This window comes from Ranitomeya variabilis, chromosome 2 (genome assembly GCF_051348905.1).
Source record: "Ranitomeya variabilis isolate aRanVar5 chromosome 2, aRanVar5.hap1, whole genome shotgun sequence".
In the NCBI taxonomy this organism is placed as follows: Eukaryota; Metazoa; Chordata; class Amphibia; order Anura; family Dendrobatidae; genus Ranitomeya; species Ranitomeya variabilis.
Genome location: NC_135233.1, coordinates 29465083 through 29483252, shown reverse-complemented (window position 1 = coordinate 29483252; position 18170 = coordinate 29465083). Strand labels below are relative to the sequence as shown.

Sequence of the window (18170 nt, the reverse complement as noted above, 5' to 3'; positions counted from 1 at the left end):
TTTTTGTCTGGATTTTTTTTAGCTTTGTTTTTTTGTTCTGGTGTTTTCTGATAGTGTTACTATGATAAAAGGAGTGCCTTAAATGAGAGTGCACGGTGGTGAGAGTCATTAAGGGTTATTCCCATCATCATGAATGGATAATGTCAGAGATTTTAGCAAGTCACTGTTTATTAAAATTTGCAGCCGAGCTTTAGATATTTACAATTTTCATTTGTTTACATCCTGTCGCCTAAGATACCGACCACCGCTGCTGTGTATAGCTCGTAAGCACAGCACTCCACTGAAGCTAGCCGGGATCGGGAGGTAACTGCACGCTCCTGGGATACTAGCCAGCTTTAAAACAGCGCTTCCAAGCTCGCTATAAAAGAGCTCGCAAGCACTGTATTATGTTCTGCTATCTAACAGCGGTGGTCGGTTACCAAAGCAACGAGCTGAAAAGAAAAGCTTAATTATCTCAAGAACGGCTGAAAATGTGAATAAGCAGTAAACTGCAAAAGTGCTTGTTTTTACACCTACTATCCGACTATATGGCATTTGTTCTAACACTATAGTTTTTTGTATTTTTTTTTAACCCACTGGTGCTGAGTTTTGAATAAAGCTTTCGATGTGACTTGTGTATAATTTTTCCGTATCGGAATATTCTCAGTACTTATCTTTTTTTTTTTCTTCCTAGACTCTTCCATGATTGTAAGGCATTGACAAGATGGCGGTGAACAGCAGGAACAGCGATTGTGTAACTCTCGGGAACGGAAGCCTCCCATCCAAAACGCATTGTACAGATCAAACCACCCCCAGCGAAGGAGACCAAACCCCTCCGACCACGGAGGAGCCGAAACTGAAAGCCAGCCCCAATGGTTGCACCTCCCACAATGGGGCGGCCAAACCTTGCCCGATGTTTCGAGAGCACCAGAGACCAACGATTGTCCCCCAGTGCTGCCACCACTGCTCCTATCCTCCTCCACTGACCGGCCGGCCTGACTGCTCTCCCCGTAACGGAGGGACCACGCTGTGCGCCCTGAACACTGGCTGCTCTCAGCAGCACTCTGACTTCTCTCCAAACTCTGTCTGTCCGAACCATCCGCCTGTGTACCACCCCGTCTGCTGCGTGCAGCCCCCCACGTCCTTCAGCCTCCACCAATGGCGCGACCATTTCCAGCACCAGCAAGTGCCACCTCATTTAGTGAACCTCAGGTGAGTGCATTATTATCTGTGATATTATTGGTGGTCGCCCTGTGCTGGTTGTCTATGGCGGCTTCCTATCAGGCCTCCACGTAGTATTGAGGATTTAAAGGGCATCTCCAGTCCCTGTCGATATTCGCGTCAGTTGCACAGTTCTCACTCCCAGGTGGAGCAGTGGTGACGATTTTACAGAGTGGGCTTTCATAGCCGTTTTTATGTGGGTAATGGTCCTTCTATACTGCAGTGGAGGACCTTCCTTTGTGCTCATCGTCGCCCCCTGCTGTGTAATACCTTTGAACATTCATTGTATTGCCCATGTTGGTGTATTTGCTTATTTTTCTTTTTGCTACATTCGCCTGAGAGCCATGTTAATCCTACCCAGAAATCACAGGGATGTTATTGATTATCTCTGTTTTCATGGTGATAGATGCAACTACTTTGGTTAAAGGGGTTGTAATGGTGTCACAATTTCCCTGCCTCTCTCCCTAAATTTCTTAGGTTTGTTTTGAAGTGAAAAGGGGGCTTTACTCAACTCTGTGTCAGTGTGTGATTAGCGGCGTGCATGAAGGGGGCTGTCTGTCTCAAGTAGCTAAGCCAGCCCCCTTCTATGTCTGTGTATCAGCTGGATGAGCTAATGAATTGAGCCAGAATCTAGCCACCAATCCCCTTCTATGTCTCTTTAACTGTGAAGGAGAATGGGGCTAATGAAAAGAGCCAGAAATCCAGATGGAGAAGGGGGCTGGCTGAGCTAACGAAGAGAGCCAGAGATCTAGCCCCCATCTATGTCTTAATAGTTATGATGGAGAAGGGGGCTGGCTGAGCTAATGAAGAGACCAGAGATCCAGCCCCGTCTATGTCTCTTTATCTGTGATGGAGAAGGGAGCTAGCTGAGCTATTGAAGAGAGCCTGAGATCCGGTCCCCATCTATGTCTCAATAGTGGTAATGGAGAAGGGGGCTGGCTGAGCTAATGAAGAGAGCAGGAGATCGAGCCCCCATCTATGTCTTAATAGTGGTGATGGAGAAAGGAGTTGTCTAGGCACGGTGGCTCAGTGGTTAGCACCGCAGCCTTGCAGCGCTGGGGTCCTGGGTTCAAATCCCACCAAGGACAACATCTGCAAGGAGTTTGTATGTTCTCCCCGTGTTCGGTGGGTTTCCTCCTGGTTCTCCGCTTTCCTCCCACACTCCAAAGACATACTGATTGGGGATCACAATCTAGATTCCCTATGTGAGCAGCGATGGTAATGTGTGTAAAGCTGCGGAATAGGATAGCGCTATATAAGCAAAGCATAATAATAAATGAACCGAGACAGAGATCCAGCCCCCATCAATGTCTCATTAGTTGTGATGGAGAAGGGGGCTGGCTCAGCTAATGAAGAGAGCCAGAGATCCAACCCCCATCTATGCAGGGTCTTAACTATAATAGGTGCAGGGGCTTCAATTGTTCCCGGGCCCTGGAGACTAAGACGCCCATAAAGTCCATTTGGCCCTTATAAAAAGACCATTACTGTTAAAGACTTGCAATAATTGGGGGCTCAGTTGGAACTTTTGCATTAAGGCCCACAAGCTTCAATTTATGCCACTGCTTCTATATCTCACTTGAGATGGAGAAGGGGGCTGGCTAAGCTGGAATCCGAACCAGAGATCCAGTTTCCTTCTTTGTCCCTTAACTGTGATGTAGAAGTGGACATTGATCCAGAGAGCCAGCCCCCTTCAAGCACATTAACAGTTATCTGCTGACACAGAGAGGAGAAGGGGAAGCTCCCCACGGTCCCCGAATTTTGTGCAAAATCAAAATGGTCTTTAACTTACTATTTTTAACATTTTTTTAGCGTTAAAAGTCTCAAAAACAAGTTTACCCCAGAAATTAAGGCACACATAAAATCACTCTAAGGTCGAATTGGGGTACATTTGTTCAAAAATGCTGTGACTAATTTTTTTTTACATTTTTTTACAAAAGTTGCAATTGATGAATCAGCTGAACAAATCCTGAAACCCTGAGCTTCGCCCACGGGGAAGAACAGAGAAAAAAAAAAAACACAGGCGAAAGTGTATAAAATAGACTATAAAAAAAGGCGGAAATTAAAAAAGAAGAAGAAAGCACAAATGAAAAACAGGCGAAAAACCGCAAAAACTAGACAAAAAAAGACATAAATGCAGTAATGAATCGGACCCCGTGTCTTTAGCGAGGACTTATGTCCCGATGCCGAGCTTTTAATAGGTGCAGGACAATGTGTGACGAGGGCCTGGGGGGGCTGTGATTTAATTTGGAAACTCGAAGAAACTTTGCTCTAGAGCACGGTTTTCCCAAAGTTTTTAAGCAGAGTTTCCAGAGTTTTTGCAGTGACTCCCCTCCTGCCTAAAAGAGCGAGTTCCAGCCGGTCCCTCCATTTCATTGGAACCAGGGGTTGTCCACCTTTTATGTTTTATTACTTAGAAGCGTCATATATATATATTTTTTTTTACAGAGTCATTTTTGTTATTGTTTCATTCAAAATTTTGTCCTATTCGCCTTCTATATACTGGCTGCCGAAAGAGTTAACCGAGCGTCTGTCAGTGAGCGCTTTTTCCTTTTCTGATGGACCAAAGGGAGAGGTTATAACTCTTTAATCTGTCTTTTTTCTGAGGGTCATTTATGATCAAAGACCACATCAAAGTTGAATGAACCAGGAAATAAAAAAAGAACTGTAAAAGTAAAGCGCTGCAACATTTCTACGGAAACTGAAGTGTAGATGCATTTAAGTAAAAAAAAATAAACAAGTTGGACAAACCTAAATCTTTGGAGAAACATCGATGTCTACAGTAGAAGGTTCAGTCACCGTCCTCCTTGGACTCTCCCTCTCGCCATGGGAGACGCTCGGGCCAAGACTTTCTGTTGGATAATTACATGTTAAAATCAGATTTCACTTCATTCTCTCCGAAAACAAAACCTTAGATAACTCGATCCGGCTGAGCTCGTCCCGGGTCTTTGAGGTGTTTTCTTTCCGCCCTGTTTGGGTGAGGCCTCCTCTCCTGGCTCTTGTTGAGGTTTGTGTCCTCCGTCTGCTCCGGGAATTCTCAGGACCATTTGTAATGGGGTTTTGTGAAAAAGTAAAAGAGGGACAATCCCATTTGTCTCCGGTTACAGTACACAACATATGTTGACAGATTCTTTGTGTGGTAAATATCTCCTGAATTGAGAGGCCCGGGGAACCGTCTGCCGAATAATCTTCCCAGGAGAACATGATCACCCCTGGGTGTCCGGCAATAAATAGACCCCACCATTCATGGTGGTGAAGAGCACCTAAATTATAAGACAGTGGGGCCCTGAAGAAAAAGCACGGCATAATGTTGTCTGAAAACATGTTCCTTAATTCTCATAGAACATAGAAGTAAAATAGATTTCATATTTATCTATGACCCGACTCGTAGGATAATGTCCCTCAGATACCTGGAGCCTAATATGGTAGAAGATCTCAGTTTCTCCCTCTGTTACCGGAGAGACATTGTGCTGGTCGTCGTCCAGGTCTCCGTCCAGTTACGGTATATTGGCGGATGATTAACAGACGGCACATCGGTAATTATCGGAGAACCAGCTACAACGTCGACAGTTTATCATTGACTCCACTCCTCCTTGTGTAATTGTTGACTCATTCTAGGAACGTACAAGCCACTAGTTCAGAAGAACGTCTGATAATCCAGAACACAACATAAAATAGGCCTTTAGGTGAAACATTATACAACTGCATAAAGGAACTCAAAACTAAAGAGAATCGCAAAGAAAAAAAATCCTATTTTGTCTCCAATACCAATTATGAGGAATACATAAAGAAATCTTCTCTTTGTCTCTAAGGAATGTAATCAAGTCCTCCCTCCTCCTCTATAATGCTTTGTGTCTGGCTATAAGACAACTGGCTGCAGCAGGAGCCTCCCCCCTCCCCAAATGTATTAGGGCAAAAATGTAAAACCACAGCCTCTGTTCTCTACCTCTGCTTAGTCATTTCCCAGCTGAAAGTAGAACAGATCAGCAAGAGATTAACCCCTGTATTCTCTGTACTATTGGATTTTTTTGCTTGTTTCGCCTTGATTGGATTTTGGCTTGTTTTAGGTTTGGTGTTTTTTGTTTTGGGCTTGTTTTAAGTTTTGCGTTTGTTTTTAGGCTTGGCGTTTTGGGTTTTTGGGGTTTTTTGGTTTGGGGTTTTTGGATTTTTTTTTATACTTGTTTTATGTTTGGGTTTGTTTTAGACCATGTTCACAAGTCCAGCATTCGGTCAGTATTTTACATCAGTATTTGTAAACCATAATCAGGAGTGGGACAATCTAAGGAAAAGTATAATAGAAACACGTCACCACTTCTGTATTTATTACCCACTCCTGGTTTTGGCTACAAATACTGATGTAAAATACTGACCAAATACTGAACGTGTGAACGTAGTCTGAGGCTTGTGTTAGGTTTGCTTTAGATTTCTTTTAGGTTTTAGCTTGCTTGGATTTTGGTTTGTTTTGGTTATCTCTCCCGACTTCCCTATAGATGGCCAGACGTACGTTTCTTCCAACAGGCGGTGGAGATGAGCACAGCCTGACAATCTTCCTGGGAAATGGGGGATCAGTTTCCCGAAATCTTACCCCCCCCTCCATCCCCACCCTTACAGACTGCATTGATATTACCAGCTAATATTTATGGTGATCTTTCCCTGGGATCTTGTGTCTATAGGACCTGGTAGCCCTTTGTCTTCCATACATAAAAATAAGCATAAGATCATATTCTCTTGGTTAATCCTTTTATTTCTGCTGGACAGAAGAGATGATTTTGACAATTGTTAATTACAGTGCCTACAAGTAGTATTCAACCCCCTGCAGATTTAGCAGGTTTACACATTTGGAATTAACTTGGCATTGTGACATTTGGACTGTAGATCAGCCTGGAAGTGTGAAATGCACTGCAGCAAAAAAGAATGTTATTTCTTTGTTTATTTTTTTTTTAAATTGGGAAAAGTCTTTTCAGAGGGTCATTTATTATTCAACCCCTCAACCCACCAGAATTCTGTTTGGTTCCCCTAAAGTATTAAGAAGTAGTTCAGGCACAAAGAACAATGAGCTTCACATGTTTGGATTAATTATCTCTTTTTCCAGCCTTTTCTGACTATTTAAGACCCTCCCCAAACTTGTGAACAGCACTCATACATGGTCAACATGGGGAAGACAAAGGAGCATTCCAAGGCCATCAGAGACAAGATCGTGGAGGGTCACAAGGCTGGCAAGGGGTACAAAACCCTTTCCAAGGAGTTGGGCCTACCTGTCTCCACTGTTGGGAGCATCATCCGGAAGTGGAAGGCTTATGGAACTACTGTTAGCCTTCCACGGCCTGGACAGCCTTTGAAAGTTTCCTCCCGTGCCGAGGCCAGGCTTGTCCGAAGAGTCAAGGCTAACCCAAGGACAACAAGGAAGGAGCTCCGGGAAGATCTCATGGCAGTGGGGACATTGGTTTCAGTCAATACCATAAGTAACGTACTCCACCACAATGGTCTCCGTTCCAGACGAGCCCGTAAGGTACCTTTACTTTCAAAGCGTCATGTCAAGGCTCGTCTACAGTTTGCTCATGATCACTTGGAGGACTCTGAGACTGACTGGTTCAAGGTTCTCTGGTCTGATTAGACCAAGATCGAGATCTTTGGTGCCAACCACACACGTGACGTTTGGAGACCGGATGGCACTGCATACGACCCCAAGAATACCATCCCTACAGTCAAGCATGGTGGTGGCAGCATCATGCTGTGGGGCTGTTTCTCAGCCAAGGGGCCTGGCCATCTGGTCCGCATCCATGGGAAGATGGATAGCACGGCCTACCTGGAGATTTTGGCCAAGAACCTCCGCTCCTCCATCAAGGATCTTAAGATGGGTCATCATTTCATCTTCCAAAAAGACAACGACCCAAAGCACACAGCCAAGAAAACCAAGGCCTGGTTCAAGAGGCAAAAAATCAAGGTGTTGCAGTGGCCTAGTCAGTCTCCTGACCTTAACCTAATTGAAAACTTGTGGAAGGAGCTCAAGATTAAAGTCCACATGAGACACCCAAAGAACCTAGATAACTTGGAGAAGATCTGCATGGAGGAGTGGGCCAAGATAACTCCAGAGACCTGTGCCGGCCTGATCAGGTCTTATAAAAGACGATTATTGGCTGTAATTGCAAACAAAGGTTATTCCACAAAATATTAAACCTAGGGGTTGAATAATAATTGACCCACACTTTTATGTTTTAAAATTTATAAAAATTAAACTGAGTAACAAAACTTTTGGTTTGTAAGATTTATGCATCTGTTAATAAATCCTGCTCTTGTTTGAAGTTTGAAGGCTCTAACTTATTTGCATCTTATTAAACCTGCTAAATCTGCAGGGGGTTGAATACTACTTGTAGGCACTGTATCTTTACTTTTCTTGATAATGTCCGTGATCATCAGACCCCATATTGCACCTCAAACTGCACCTCATGTTTCAGATGATTTTGAGAATTGTGTGGGGTGAACATGAGAAATAGCACTATGTGTGGCCATTCTATACATTTTTCACCAGTTTTCCCTCTGCAGACCTCTCTATAGTTTTTAGTTGTCTCTGAGCTAGTGGCTGGAGACCAGCTGCCATGATGTCTCCTATACACAGCAAACACAGACATGAGGAGCTCCTTCTCTCCTGTCTCTATGTAGCTCATGTTCAGAAAGAGCAGCAGCATGGAGGACATTATACAGCAGTGCTGAGCGGTGTAGCTGTGAATCCAGTACTAAAGTATTTTATGGAATCTGCAGCACGATCTGCCTGGTCTCAGTGCTCTTCACTCTACTCTTCTCCTCTTCTACACTCTATAGACTCCAATAGGCAGCTGAAATCTGATCACACAGTGAGTTTTGAAGAAGATGAATTTAAGCTATTTTTTCAGAGTGAATGGTCAGTTCAGGCGACGGGGAGGAGACGAAGTGGCTCATAAGTGGAGAAGAAAGAATATTTCTTTGATAAAGGTGTATTACAAAGTTTCTTATATTCCCTAATACTATTGATCAGGCAAAGTTTGTAGAAACAGCATAAACTTAACAAGAGGAATAAGAAAATATATATTATTCACAATACAAAAAAACATACTTTTTGAGACTACAAACTGTCTAAATATATTGAGACAGCCAGTATTATTGGTTATACCGCTACTCCTTTACATCACAACCCCATTGCCCCTGTTGTTGCCCGTTTTTTGTTTGGTTATTCTCCAATGACTTGCCAAACCACCGATGAACAATCAAGTTGTTGCCGATGATCGGATGGGTATTGCCATCTGGACAACCATTTCTACAGGCGCGTCATTGATGGCCAATCATGGCTATCGAAAGCCTTTATCTAAACATCATCAATAGATCTGCTCTATGATATTCTTAATAAAATGTGACCATCATGGTGGATAAGGGTGCCAAGCATGAGGCCCCCAACACACATTGGATTCATTTCATCCAACAGTCTCTCTGTATGGGGGGGCCTCCCAACTCTCCCGCCGATTTTCCAATGGCCAATCCTTTTTTTCCCCCCCAAGAAATAATTATCTGTAAAAGATGTCTCCTATGAAGACCAATGAAATACTCGGTCAAGATGCGTGTTCATGGTTTATGGTGGACTCGGAGCAGATGGTTTATTTCTGTCCACTGATCGTTTGACCCACCGCTATCCATTGTCTATGGGATCTGTAGAAGCTGAACGGTATGATTCCGCACCATTTTTTATATTGAGCCGTCCTCCTAACCTTATATTTTGCCCCAAACCTTGGTATCCTTCATCAGGATGTGTTCCGGATTTTCTCTTAAGAATATCTGTTTTCAGTTTGCAGCTGTTATACCAATCTATTGTGCCCACCGAGCACCTTGTAATGTCGGATTTCATCTTGGCTGGACAAGTCCGATCAAGAGTAAGGTTTTGGTTTTTTTTGATGGTCAATTATGAGAGATTCCTCCGGTGCTGCGCTGCCCTCTGTTTCCTAATTTTGGCTTCTTTTCAGAAAATGACTCATGGAGGCATTTTAAAAAGCCTTTTTATTGTTCCTTCAAAAGCTTTTATTTGACTCCCAGAGCAGTAGGCAGCTTTCCTGATGAAATCAAAGTGTTTTTGAAGAGGAACATTCCTGTGCCGACTTATGGCCGATGACGTCTGTTTCTGAAAAGTGACAAGAAGCAAATGTCAGTTCCCTTCATTTTCTGCAAGGTCTACTTGTCATTTCTTTTCATCAGAACAATGAGCGAATTGTACCATTATTAACATGCAAATATGAATAATTCCTTATTCAGCTCCCTTTTTGTACATTTTTTTCTCATTTCGACAGGGAAGTATTATAGCACTTATATTCTTGTGCATAAGGGCAGTATTATAGAAGTTTTATTCTTGTACATAGGTGCAGTATTATAGTAGTTATATTCTTGTACATAGGGGGCAGTATTATAGTAGTTATATTCTTGTACATAGGGGGCAGTATTATAGTAGTTATATTCTTGTACACAGGGGCAGTATCATAGTTGTTATATTCTTCTACATAAGGGCAGTATTATAGCAGTTATATTCTTGTACATAGGGGCAGTATTATAGTAGTTATATTCTTGTACATAAGGGCAGTATTATAGCAGTTATATTCTTGTACATAGGAGCAGTATTATAGTAGTTATATTCTTGTACATAGGGGCAGTATTATAGTAGTTATATTCTTGTACATAGGAGAAGTATTATAGTAGTTATATTCTTGTACATAGGGGCAGTATTATAGTAGTTATATTCTTGTACATAAGGGCAGTATTATAGTAGTTAGTCTTGTACATAGGGGCAGTATTATAGTAGTTATATTCTTGTACATAAGGGCAGTATTATAGCAGTTATATTCTTGTACATAGGAGCAGTATTATAGTAGTTATATTCTTGTACATAGGAACAGTATTATAGTAGTTATATTCTTGTACATAGGAGCAGTATTATAGTAGTTATATTCATGTACATAGGGGCAGTATTATAGTAGTTATATTCTTGTACATAGGAGCAGTATTATAGTAGTTATATTCTTGTACATAGGGGCAGAATTATAGTAGTTATATTCTTTGACATAGGAGCAGTATTATAGTAGTTATATTCATGTACATAGGGGCAGTATTATAGTAGTTATATTCTTGTACATAGGAGCAGTATTATAGTAGTTATATTCTTGTACATAGGGGCAGAATTATAGTAGTTATATTCTTTGACATAGGAGCAGTATTATAGTAGTTATATTCTTGTACATAGGAGCAGTATTATAGTAGTTATATTCTTGTACATAGGGCCAGTATTATAGCAGTTATATTCTTGTACATAGGAGGCAGTATTATAGTAGTTATATTCTTGTACACAGGGGCAGTATCATAGTTGTTATATTCTTCTACATAAGGGCAGTATTATAGTAGTTAGTCTTGTACATAGGGGCAGTATTATAGTAGTTATATTCTTGTACATAAGGGCAGTATTATAGCAGTTATATTCTTGTACATAGGAGCAGTATTATAGTAGTTATATTCTTGTACATAGGAACAGTATTATAGCAGTTATATTCTTGTACATAGGAGCGGTATTATAGTAGTTATATTCTTGTACATAGGAGCAGTATTATAGTAGGTATATTCTTGTACATAGGGGCAGTATTATAGTAGTTATATTCTTGTACATAGGGGCAGTATTATAGTAGTTATATTCTTGTACATAGGGGCAGTATTATAGTAGTTATATTCTTGTACATAGGAGCAGTATTATAGTAGGTATATTCTTGTACATAGGGGCAGTATTATAGTAGTTATATTCTTGTACATAGGGGCAGTATTATAGTAGTTATATTCTTGTACATAGGGGCAGTATTATAGTAGTTATATTCTTGTACATAGGAGCAGTATTATAGTAGGTATATTCTTGTACATAGGGGCAGTATTATAGTAGTTATATTCTTGTACATAGGGGCAGTATTATAGTAGTAGTTATATTCTTGTACATAGGGGCAGTATTATATTAGTTTTATTCTTATACATAGAGGCAGTATTATATCACCTATAGATAGTTATAAGGACCATGATGACCAAGAACCCCTGTTGACTTTGCATTATAATTTGATTTCCTGCATAGATACTTTAAATCTATGTGTAATTAGAACCATCAGTCAGTGCGCGGCTCCTGCGGAATGTTCTATAATATTAATCCAGCGTCTCCTTCAGTTTAGTCTTTCCCGGTGTGTTGTCATCCTATCCTTGTCTGAACGCTCGCTTGCTGCATTGCAGGGGAGTTTGGCACATAACACTCTTTCATTGTGCACTTACATAAATTGGACAATTTTAGACAAAGCCAAAAAAAGTTGCCTCCTGTGACGCCTGTCAGTTCTGCTCGCTGTAACGTTTCCATAACTCGCGGTATCAGCTTTCAGCAGATTTGGAGACATTCACAATTTATGGCTTTATGAAAATGTAAAAAATTCAACTATTTAAAAACCATTTTCCTAGCGGTGAAGGATGGGGTAGGGAGGTGAATAGTGAGCGCCGAAGGGTCAGATAACCCTATGAATCCACATTGTACGCTGCCTTGCTCAGTAATTTCAGCATATTGATTAAAGGGAGTAAATACTTTTGCAACCATCTTATTGCTCCACTTCATAAAAAATAAACATTGAAGTCTATGCATAAAGTGCAGATTAAAAAATCTCCTACTGCCATTTTGTGTATTCAGCACCTATGCAGACCTATGTCGTCCATCCTTGATGACCTATGCGTACACTTCAGCTACTGGTTTTGTCCCCTAAAACTTACGTAAACTGAGAACAATACTCCGGCATATCAGCAGTCGGGATCCGGTCCGTGACAATCTCGGTATCTTTTTGGCTCTACGCGCTTCACATCCCACCCACATCTCGGCCTCTTGTTTTTGCACTTCACGGACTCTAGAACAACCCAGATGATGAGATGAGGAGATTGCTTCCCACATGTACTGATATTTCTAATACTGTGGGTAAACCCAAAACATATCCGAATGAGAACCATGTGATGCTCCACGGAGAGGCGCACCATCCCCGAAACGATCCCGCATTGTGTAATATCATCTTATTTTGCTGTTCTCGCTGTGACCATTCAACCTGTAAACAAAAGTGTACGGCCACCTGAGGCGCAAAAGTGTACGGCCGCCTGAGGCGCAAAAGTGTACGGCCGCCTGAGGCGCAAAAGTGTACGACCGCCTGAGGCGCAAAAGTGTACGGCCGCCTGAGGCGCAAAAGTGTACGGCCGCCTGAGGCGCAAAAGTGTACGGCCGCCTGAGGCGCAAAAGTGTACGGCCCCCTGAGGCGCAAAAGTGTACGGCCGCCTGAGGCGCAAAAGTGTACTGCCGCCTGAGGCGCAAAAGTGTACGGCCGCCTGAGGCGCAAAAGTGTACGGCCGCCTGAGGCACAAAAGTGTACGGCCGCCTGAGGCGCAAAAGTGTACGGCCGCCTGAGGCGCAAAAGTGTACGGCTGCCTGAGGCACAAAAGTGTACGGCCGCCTGAGGTGCGCCGCTCGCCAGGAATTTAATTTAGAAAGTCAAACTTCTGTTCCTCTAATTTAGCTTCAGCGCTTTGATGCCAAAGGACAGGAGAGGAAGAGAAGTTTGGGGATCAGGATGAGGAATGTGCGAAGTCTTCATGTCAAACACACTCAGAAAAAGTTGGGAAACTTTTTGACTTTTTTTTTTCTTTTTGGCCTTCTTGTTGCCTTTATCTTAATAGATGGGACACTGAGCTCTGGGTTTTAAGGGTGTTTTGTATGTCCTGAGTTACTTAGGACCCCCGATGGCTCAGTAGGCGCCTGCTCCATGTTTGACGAGGCCTGAAACGCTAATGATTGATAGAGGCTCAAAAACCGTCCTACATACAGTAATGAATGCGTCAGGTTATTGGCAGGATTTGACTACAGGGTTGGGGGGAGACAATCACTCATTTTATAGGTGTTTCATTGTAAAATATGACCGTTTTGTCACACACAACTCAAATCACAAGTGGATAGGTCACTACCACCCTCAAAATCAGCACACTCTTCCCCAGCTGCTGTTCATGATCATGATCTGATGGGCTCAAGTGGTTCTCTTCTTGGCCTATTAATGTGTATGCAGCATTCACAATTACAAGTGGACAGGTCACTGCCACCTCTAAATCAGCACACCGCTCTCCTGCTCCTGTTGATGATCATGATCTGATCGCCTCGAGTGCTTTTCTCCCTTGGCCTTTTTTTTAATGTGTATGCTGCATTCACAATTACAAGTGGTTAGGTCACTGCCACCCTCAAAATCAGCACACTACTTTCCTGCTCCTGCTTGTATTTTTTTAGTCTGATCATGTAATTAGTTACAAGACATTCTATCCCTACTTAAAGTCTATGCCAAGGTTGTAGTGACCTTTGTAGTTACCAGACACAGGTCACTGTCTCCTACAAGATCAGCACACTCCTCTCCTGCTGCTTTTCATGATCATGATCTGATTGGCTCAAGTGGTTTTGTCCTTTTAATGTCTATAGAACATTCCTAATTATTCTTTAAATTCTAAGTGGATAGGTCACTGTCTCACACAAGATCAGCACACTCCTCTCCTGCTGCTGTCATCATTATTGTGATCTGATTAGTTAGAAGATGATCTGTCATTTAAATAATTATCACCATCTTCATAAATGGATATAGTCAGAAAGTCACAAACATTTTTTTTTTTTGCAATTTACTGCTTGTTAAAATGTACAGGCGTTCTTAAGATATTATCTCTTTTTTTGTTGTTTGTTTTATACCTTTACTCTCGCTGCATAGGGAAAGTGACCATCACAGCTGTCAAGATTGTAAGCGCTGAGCGGAAAATGGCCAAAATTAGAAGCTTCGCAAGCTTCTTAAAAAAAAAAAAAAAGCTCGTTAGCACTAGGCATGTTGTGCTGTTTAGCAGAGGTGGTCGGTCTCCAAGGCAATGAGCGATAAACAAAGGAAAGGTGTTAATATCTCAAGAACGGCTGAAAATTTTAATAAGCAGTAAATTGCAAAAATGCGTATATTTGCAAGCAACATCCATTTAGGAAGCTGGGAATAACCCTTTATTGGTGGGCTTGATAATAACAGATGAACAGGTCACTTCCTTCCACAAGGTCGACATACTCCTCTCCCGCTGCTGTCATCACGATCTGATCGGCTGCGAGATATTCTACTGGAAATGTTTCCTCAGTCACAACGTAACAAGTCACAGTCTCCTAGAAGTTCGCCCTACACCTTAAATACTCTGCGGTGCTGTGAACAGTGTTTTGTCCACATACTCAGCAAATATACGAACTATGTGATGAGGATAGTCAGGTGTTTTCCTGCAGCGTCAACGAGATGGTTGCGGATCCCTCATTGTCAAGAATGTGGGTGTCCAAAGTTGACAATCCCATAAAGGATTTTTTGACCACCATACTATGGGTCAATAATAGTGTGACGACATCTGCCGGCAATGTGCCGCCTAGCCCTGGATCTGGAAGACGTGTTAAGGGTACAGATCCAGAGACATGGAGAGGGGAACAGTTTTCCCACCAGACGCAACCGAGGTCTCGACAGGTGGAGATTTTGAGACGCCTCCAGTTTCTGGGACAATGTCATGTTATGCGAGAGGCTAAAACCTGGTTTATGTGGCCTGTTCACAGCTCATAAAAAAAGTGTGAGATGTCGCAATGCAATTCTTTTCACATGAGGCAGCAGAGACTTGGCATGGCGCGCCGTATGATGTAATGCTGGCCGAGCAGCTATACATTAAGCTGTATTAAATTATTACGTTATTTTTCCCTGCAGTTTGGCTTTTTCAGACAATTTAGTCCCAAAAGCTCGAATTTTTATTTTTTTTTAAATATATATATATATTTTAAATTGAAGGTGAAATAGACTTTTTAAGAGTAACCTGACTGTTCCCTGTATGCAGTAACATTTCTATATCAGATAGTAAAAAAAACAAATATATTTATTTTTTAATGTGTGGATTTTTTATTTATTGCCCCTCCCATCATTTTTTTAGGCTGCGTTCACACTAGGGTGTTTTTTGGCCACGATCTTGGCAAATTTAAAAATTGCCGCAAAATGATTTGGTTTTTAAAAATCACATCATGTGAGCAAAGCTTTAGTACGGAGCACAGATTATTCTGGTCTCCGCAGATTTCGTTTTTATCCTGTACTCCTTGTTGCGCACTATGCTTTGAGGAGTGCAGGGAGAGGGACTGACAACTGTTTTGTGCAGATTAGTGGTGTAAACGTTGTTGTCGCCCTCTAAGCCTATTTAGTAGAGTTGAGAATAATGATCGTGGTTCATCATTCTATAGTGTGTGGCCACCGGACCAAAGCTCTTGCGAAGCTCATCCTATCCGTCCATTTTCCCAGTGCCCCTTCTGATTAGTAGGTTTGGCATAGCATCAACGCAGGCGTGATATTGCTCCAGATTGACTATTCAGGAGAGGAGCTGGGCGATGCCGGCAGGTAGGAGGCTCGCAGGGCTCTAGTTTGGTGGCCACTGACTACCAACATGGCCTCCTGAACCAGGGTCCTGCAAATCGTTTTGCTCAACTTTATTTGTCCCTTGTGATGGTAAAACGAAGCGGAATTTGTTGCAAGGCCTGAATAGTAGAGCATGGTGATCAGAGTGTGATCAGAGTGCATTTCTCCATTTTCTCAATTCTGTAAGTGTGTGAAAATCGGACTGCACTCCGATTTTCATCCACGGACTCCTTGTTCTTGCATTGCCGAGTGAAATCCGAATAATGGATTCAAATTGTGCATGCTGTGATTTTTTTATTTTCCTGGACAGGCTCTATTCGAAGAAAAAATCTGAGTGCGAACTGATGTTTTGTCGGATCACACTCGAATGGAAAATACAGTCGTCTGCACGAACCCTTAATTTAACTCTTCGAAGCTCATAAAAACCAGATTTAGAGGTCCGGCGGTATTTTGATGTTGGTTCTTAACTCGTGGCATTATCGGGGATTTCTGTTCCTGGACTCTTATACATTTGTCGAGAGAAATGATAAGTCCTACCAAAATTCTGGTAAAAAAAACCCGACTCCGGTAGAATCCCCTCTAGCATAGTCATTAGCTAAATAGCATTTATCTAGTGTCCCTCCCTTCTGCTCCCAGCCTCTGTCACGTCTGAAATAGATCTGTAATGACCGAGGGTGCACAAAAGCGCTAATTCCAAAATTACAGATCTGAGGTCAAATTGCCGGGTGCCGCTACTTCGCCTTCACTGTGGAAATTCCTCCATTGTGCGGGAGGAAGGGACGGACGTCGCTTTGCATTTCTCAACTTTAAGAGCATAGCAAAATAATTTCTAGTGATGGTTTCGGGGGATAATATTCCTCAATGAGCGGCGTGGTACAGACCCCATGATAACAGCTGCAGGGGATTGGTTTCTTGGCTGGAATGCCTTTGGTGCGCACATATTGTTATGCGTCCTCTTAGAAGTAAAAATATTTAATGATAGCAGGTGTGACCTCTGACCCCGCGTCTAGTGTCAGGGCTTGTTTTACTCACCGCCATGTACAGGTTACAGTGGTGCAGACCCGTCAGCTCCTCACAACATGTCAGTGAGGATCACCAGACCGAACTTCCACAATGTACCAGTTGTCTCCTATGTGTTGCCCAGAGGGTGAAAAGTAGTTTTTGAGATTAGCCCAAAATCTGTTGCAGATGATTAGAAACATACAATCGAGTCCCTTCCGACATGTTAAAAATTATCATTGATGTGAATCCAAAGTCTCTAGAGTAAAAAATGCCCATTGCAATTTTTTTCTTTTTTTTAGGGTTGTCTGTGACTCTTTTTTTTTATTTTAATTCAAATAAATTTTTATTAAGAATAACATTACAATTGACATGTTACATTCTTGTTTTCAGTACAAAGTTTTCCCCCCAAACGAACCCCGCAATCCCAACTTATCCCGCCCCCCCAATAAGACAACTCACCTTGTTTAATAGCTCCTCACTCAAATCTATAGGATGACTATCCCCTCAGTTAGGACCATAGGCCACGTGTTATGTTTACACCAATTCAGGGTCTTGATTCGTCCATACTCTATAACAAACCTATCCCATGGCAAGCCACGGAGACCACAATTTATTGAACATTTCAATTTTCCCTGTTTTCTGATAAAACCCCTTTTCCAGTCTCAGGCCCTGCTTCACATATTGGAGGAATTCTCTTCTTGAAGGCGGCTCATCCTTAATCCAATTTCACGCTATTACCTTCCGGGTCATGTACAGCAATCTGGCAATAGCTGTCTTCAGGTTGTTATCCACTCCAATCTCATCCACGCACCCCAACAAGCACACCATCGGGTCCCTTGGCACCGTGCATCTGTATGCTCCTTCCACACGACTCAAAACTACCAACCAAAAAGCAGCCAGTCTCGGACACGTCCACATCATATGAAATATATCTGCATCTGTAGATTTACACCTCGGGCACTCAGAATCATCACGCAAGCCTGCCTTATATGACACCTTCGGAGATTTGTAAACTCTGTGTATCACATAAAGCTGTGACAGCCTATACGGCTCGCTCAGAGACAGCCGTGGAACCCACTCCAGCACCGACTCCCAAGTTTCATTCTCCATTGGGCCCAGATCTCTCTCCCACTTAACTTTCGCCAGTATTGGAAACCTTAACAGGAAAGTGTGCAGCAAGTCTTTATAAAGAATGGAAATAACCCCCCCAGTAGTCCCTTCACCACACACATACTCTAACACTATATCCCTTTTAATTCTGATGCCTCCGTCCCTATTCTGAGCTCCAAATACATGTCTCATCCGCAAATACTGATATTCCCCCGCAGGCCCGAGATCAAATTCCACCTGCAATTGGGAAAAGGATTTCAACTCTCCCTGCTCAATTATCTGATAGACATATTGAATCCCCTTGGCCTGCCATTCTGGTAGTACTCCCATTGCCACAAACTCCTTTAAATTATTATTATGCCATAG

At 42.3% G+C, this 18170-nt stretch overlaps 1 protein-coding gene across 3 annotated transcripts in view; it reads left to right on the top strand.

Moving 5' to 3' along the window:
• Nucleotides 1-18170, top strand: part of DISP1 (dispatched RND transporter family member 1) — an 86643-nt gene that overhangs the window by 32193 nt on the left and 36280 nt on the right. For all 3 annotated transcript variants that reach the window (XM_077282212.1, XM_077282214.1, XM_077282213.1), the window contains one exon: nucleotides 674-1191. In XM_077282212.1, coding sequence (XP_077138327.1) covers nucleotides 704-1191 — 488 coding nt within the window. In that variant the 5' untranslated portion in view covers nucleotides 674-703. The remainder of the gene's footprint in view (nucleotides 1-673; nucleotides 1192-18170) is intronic.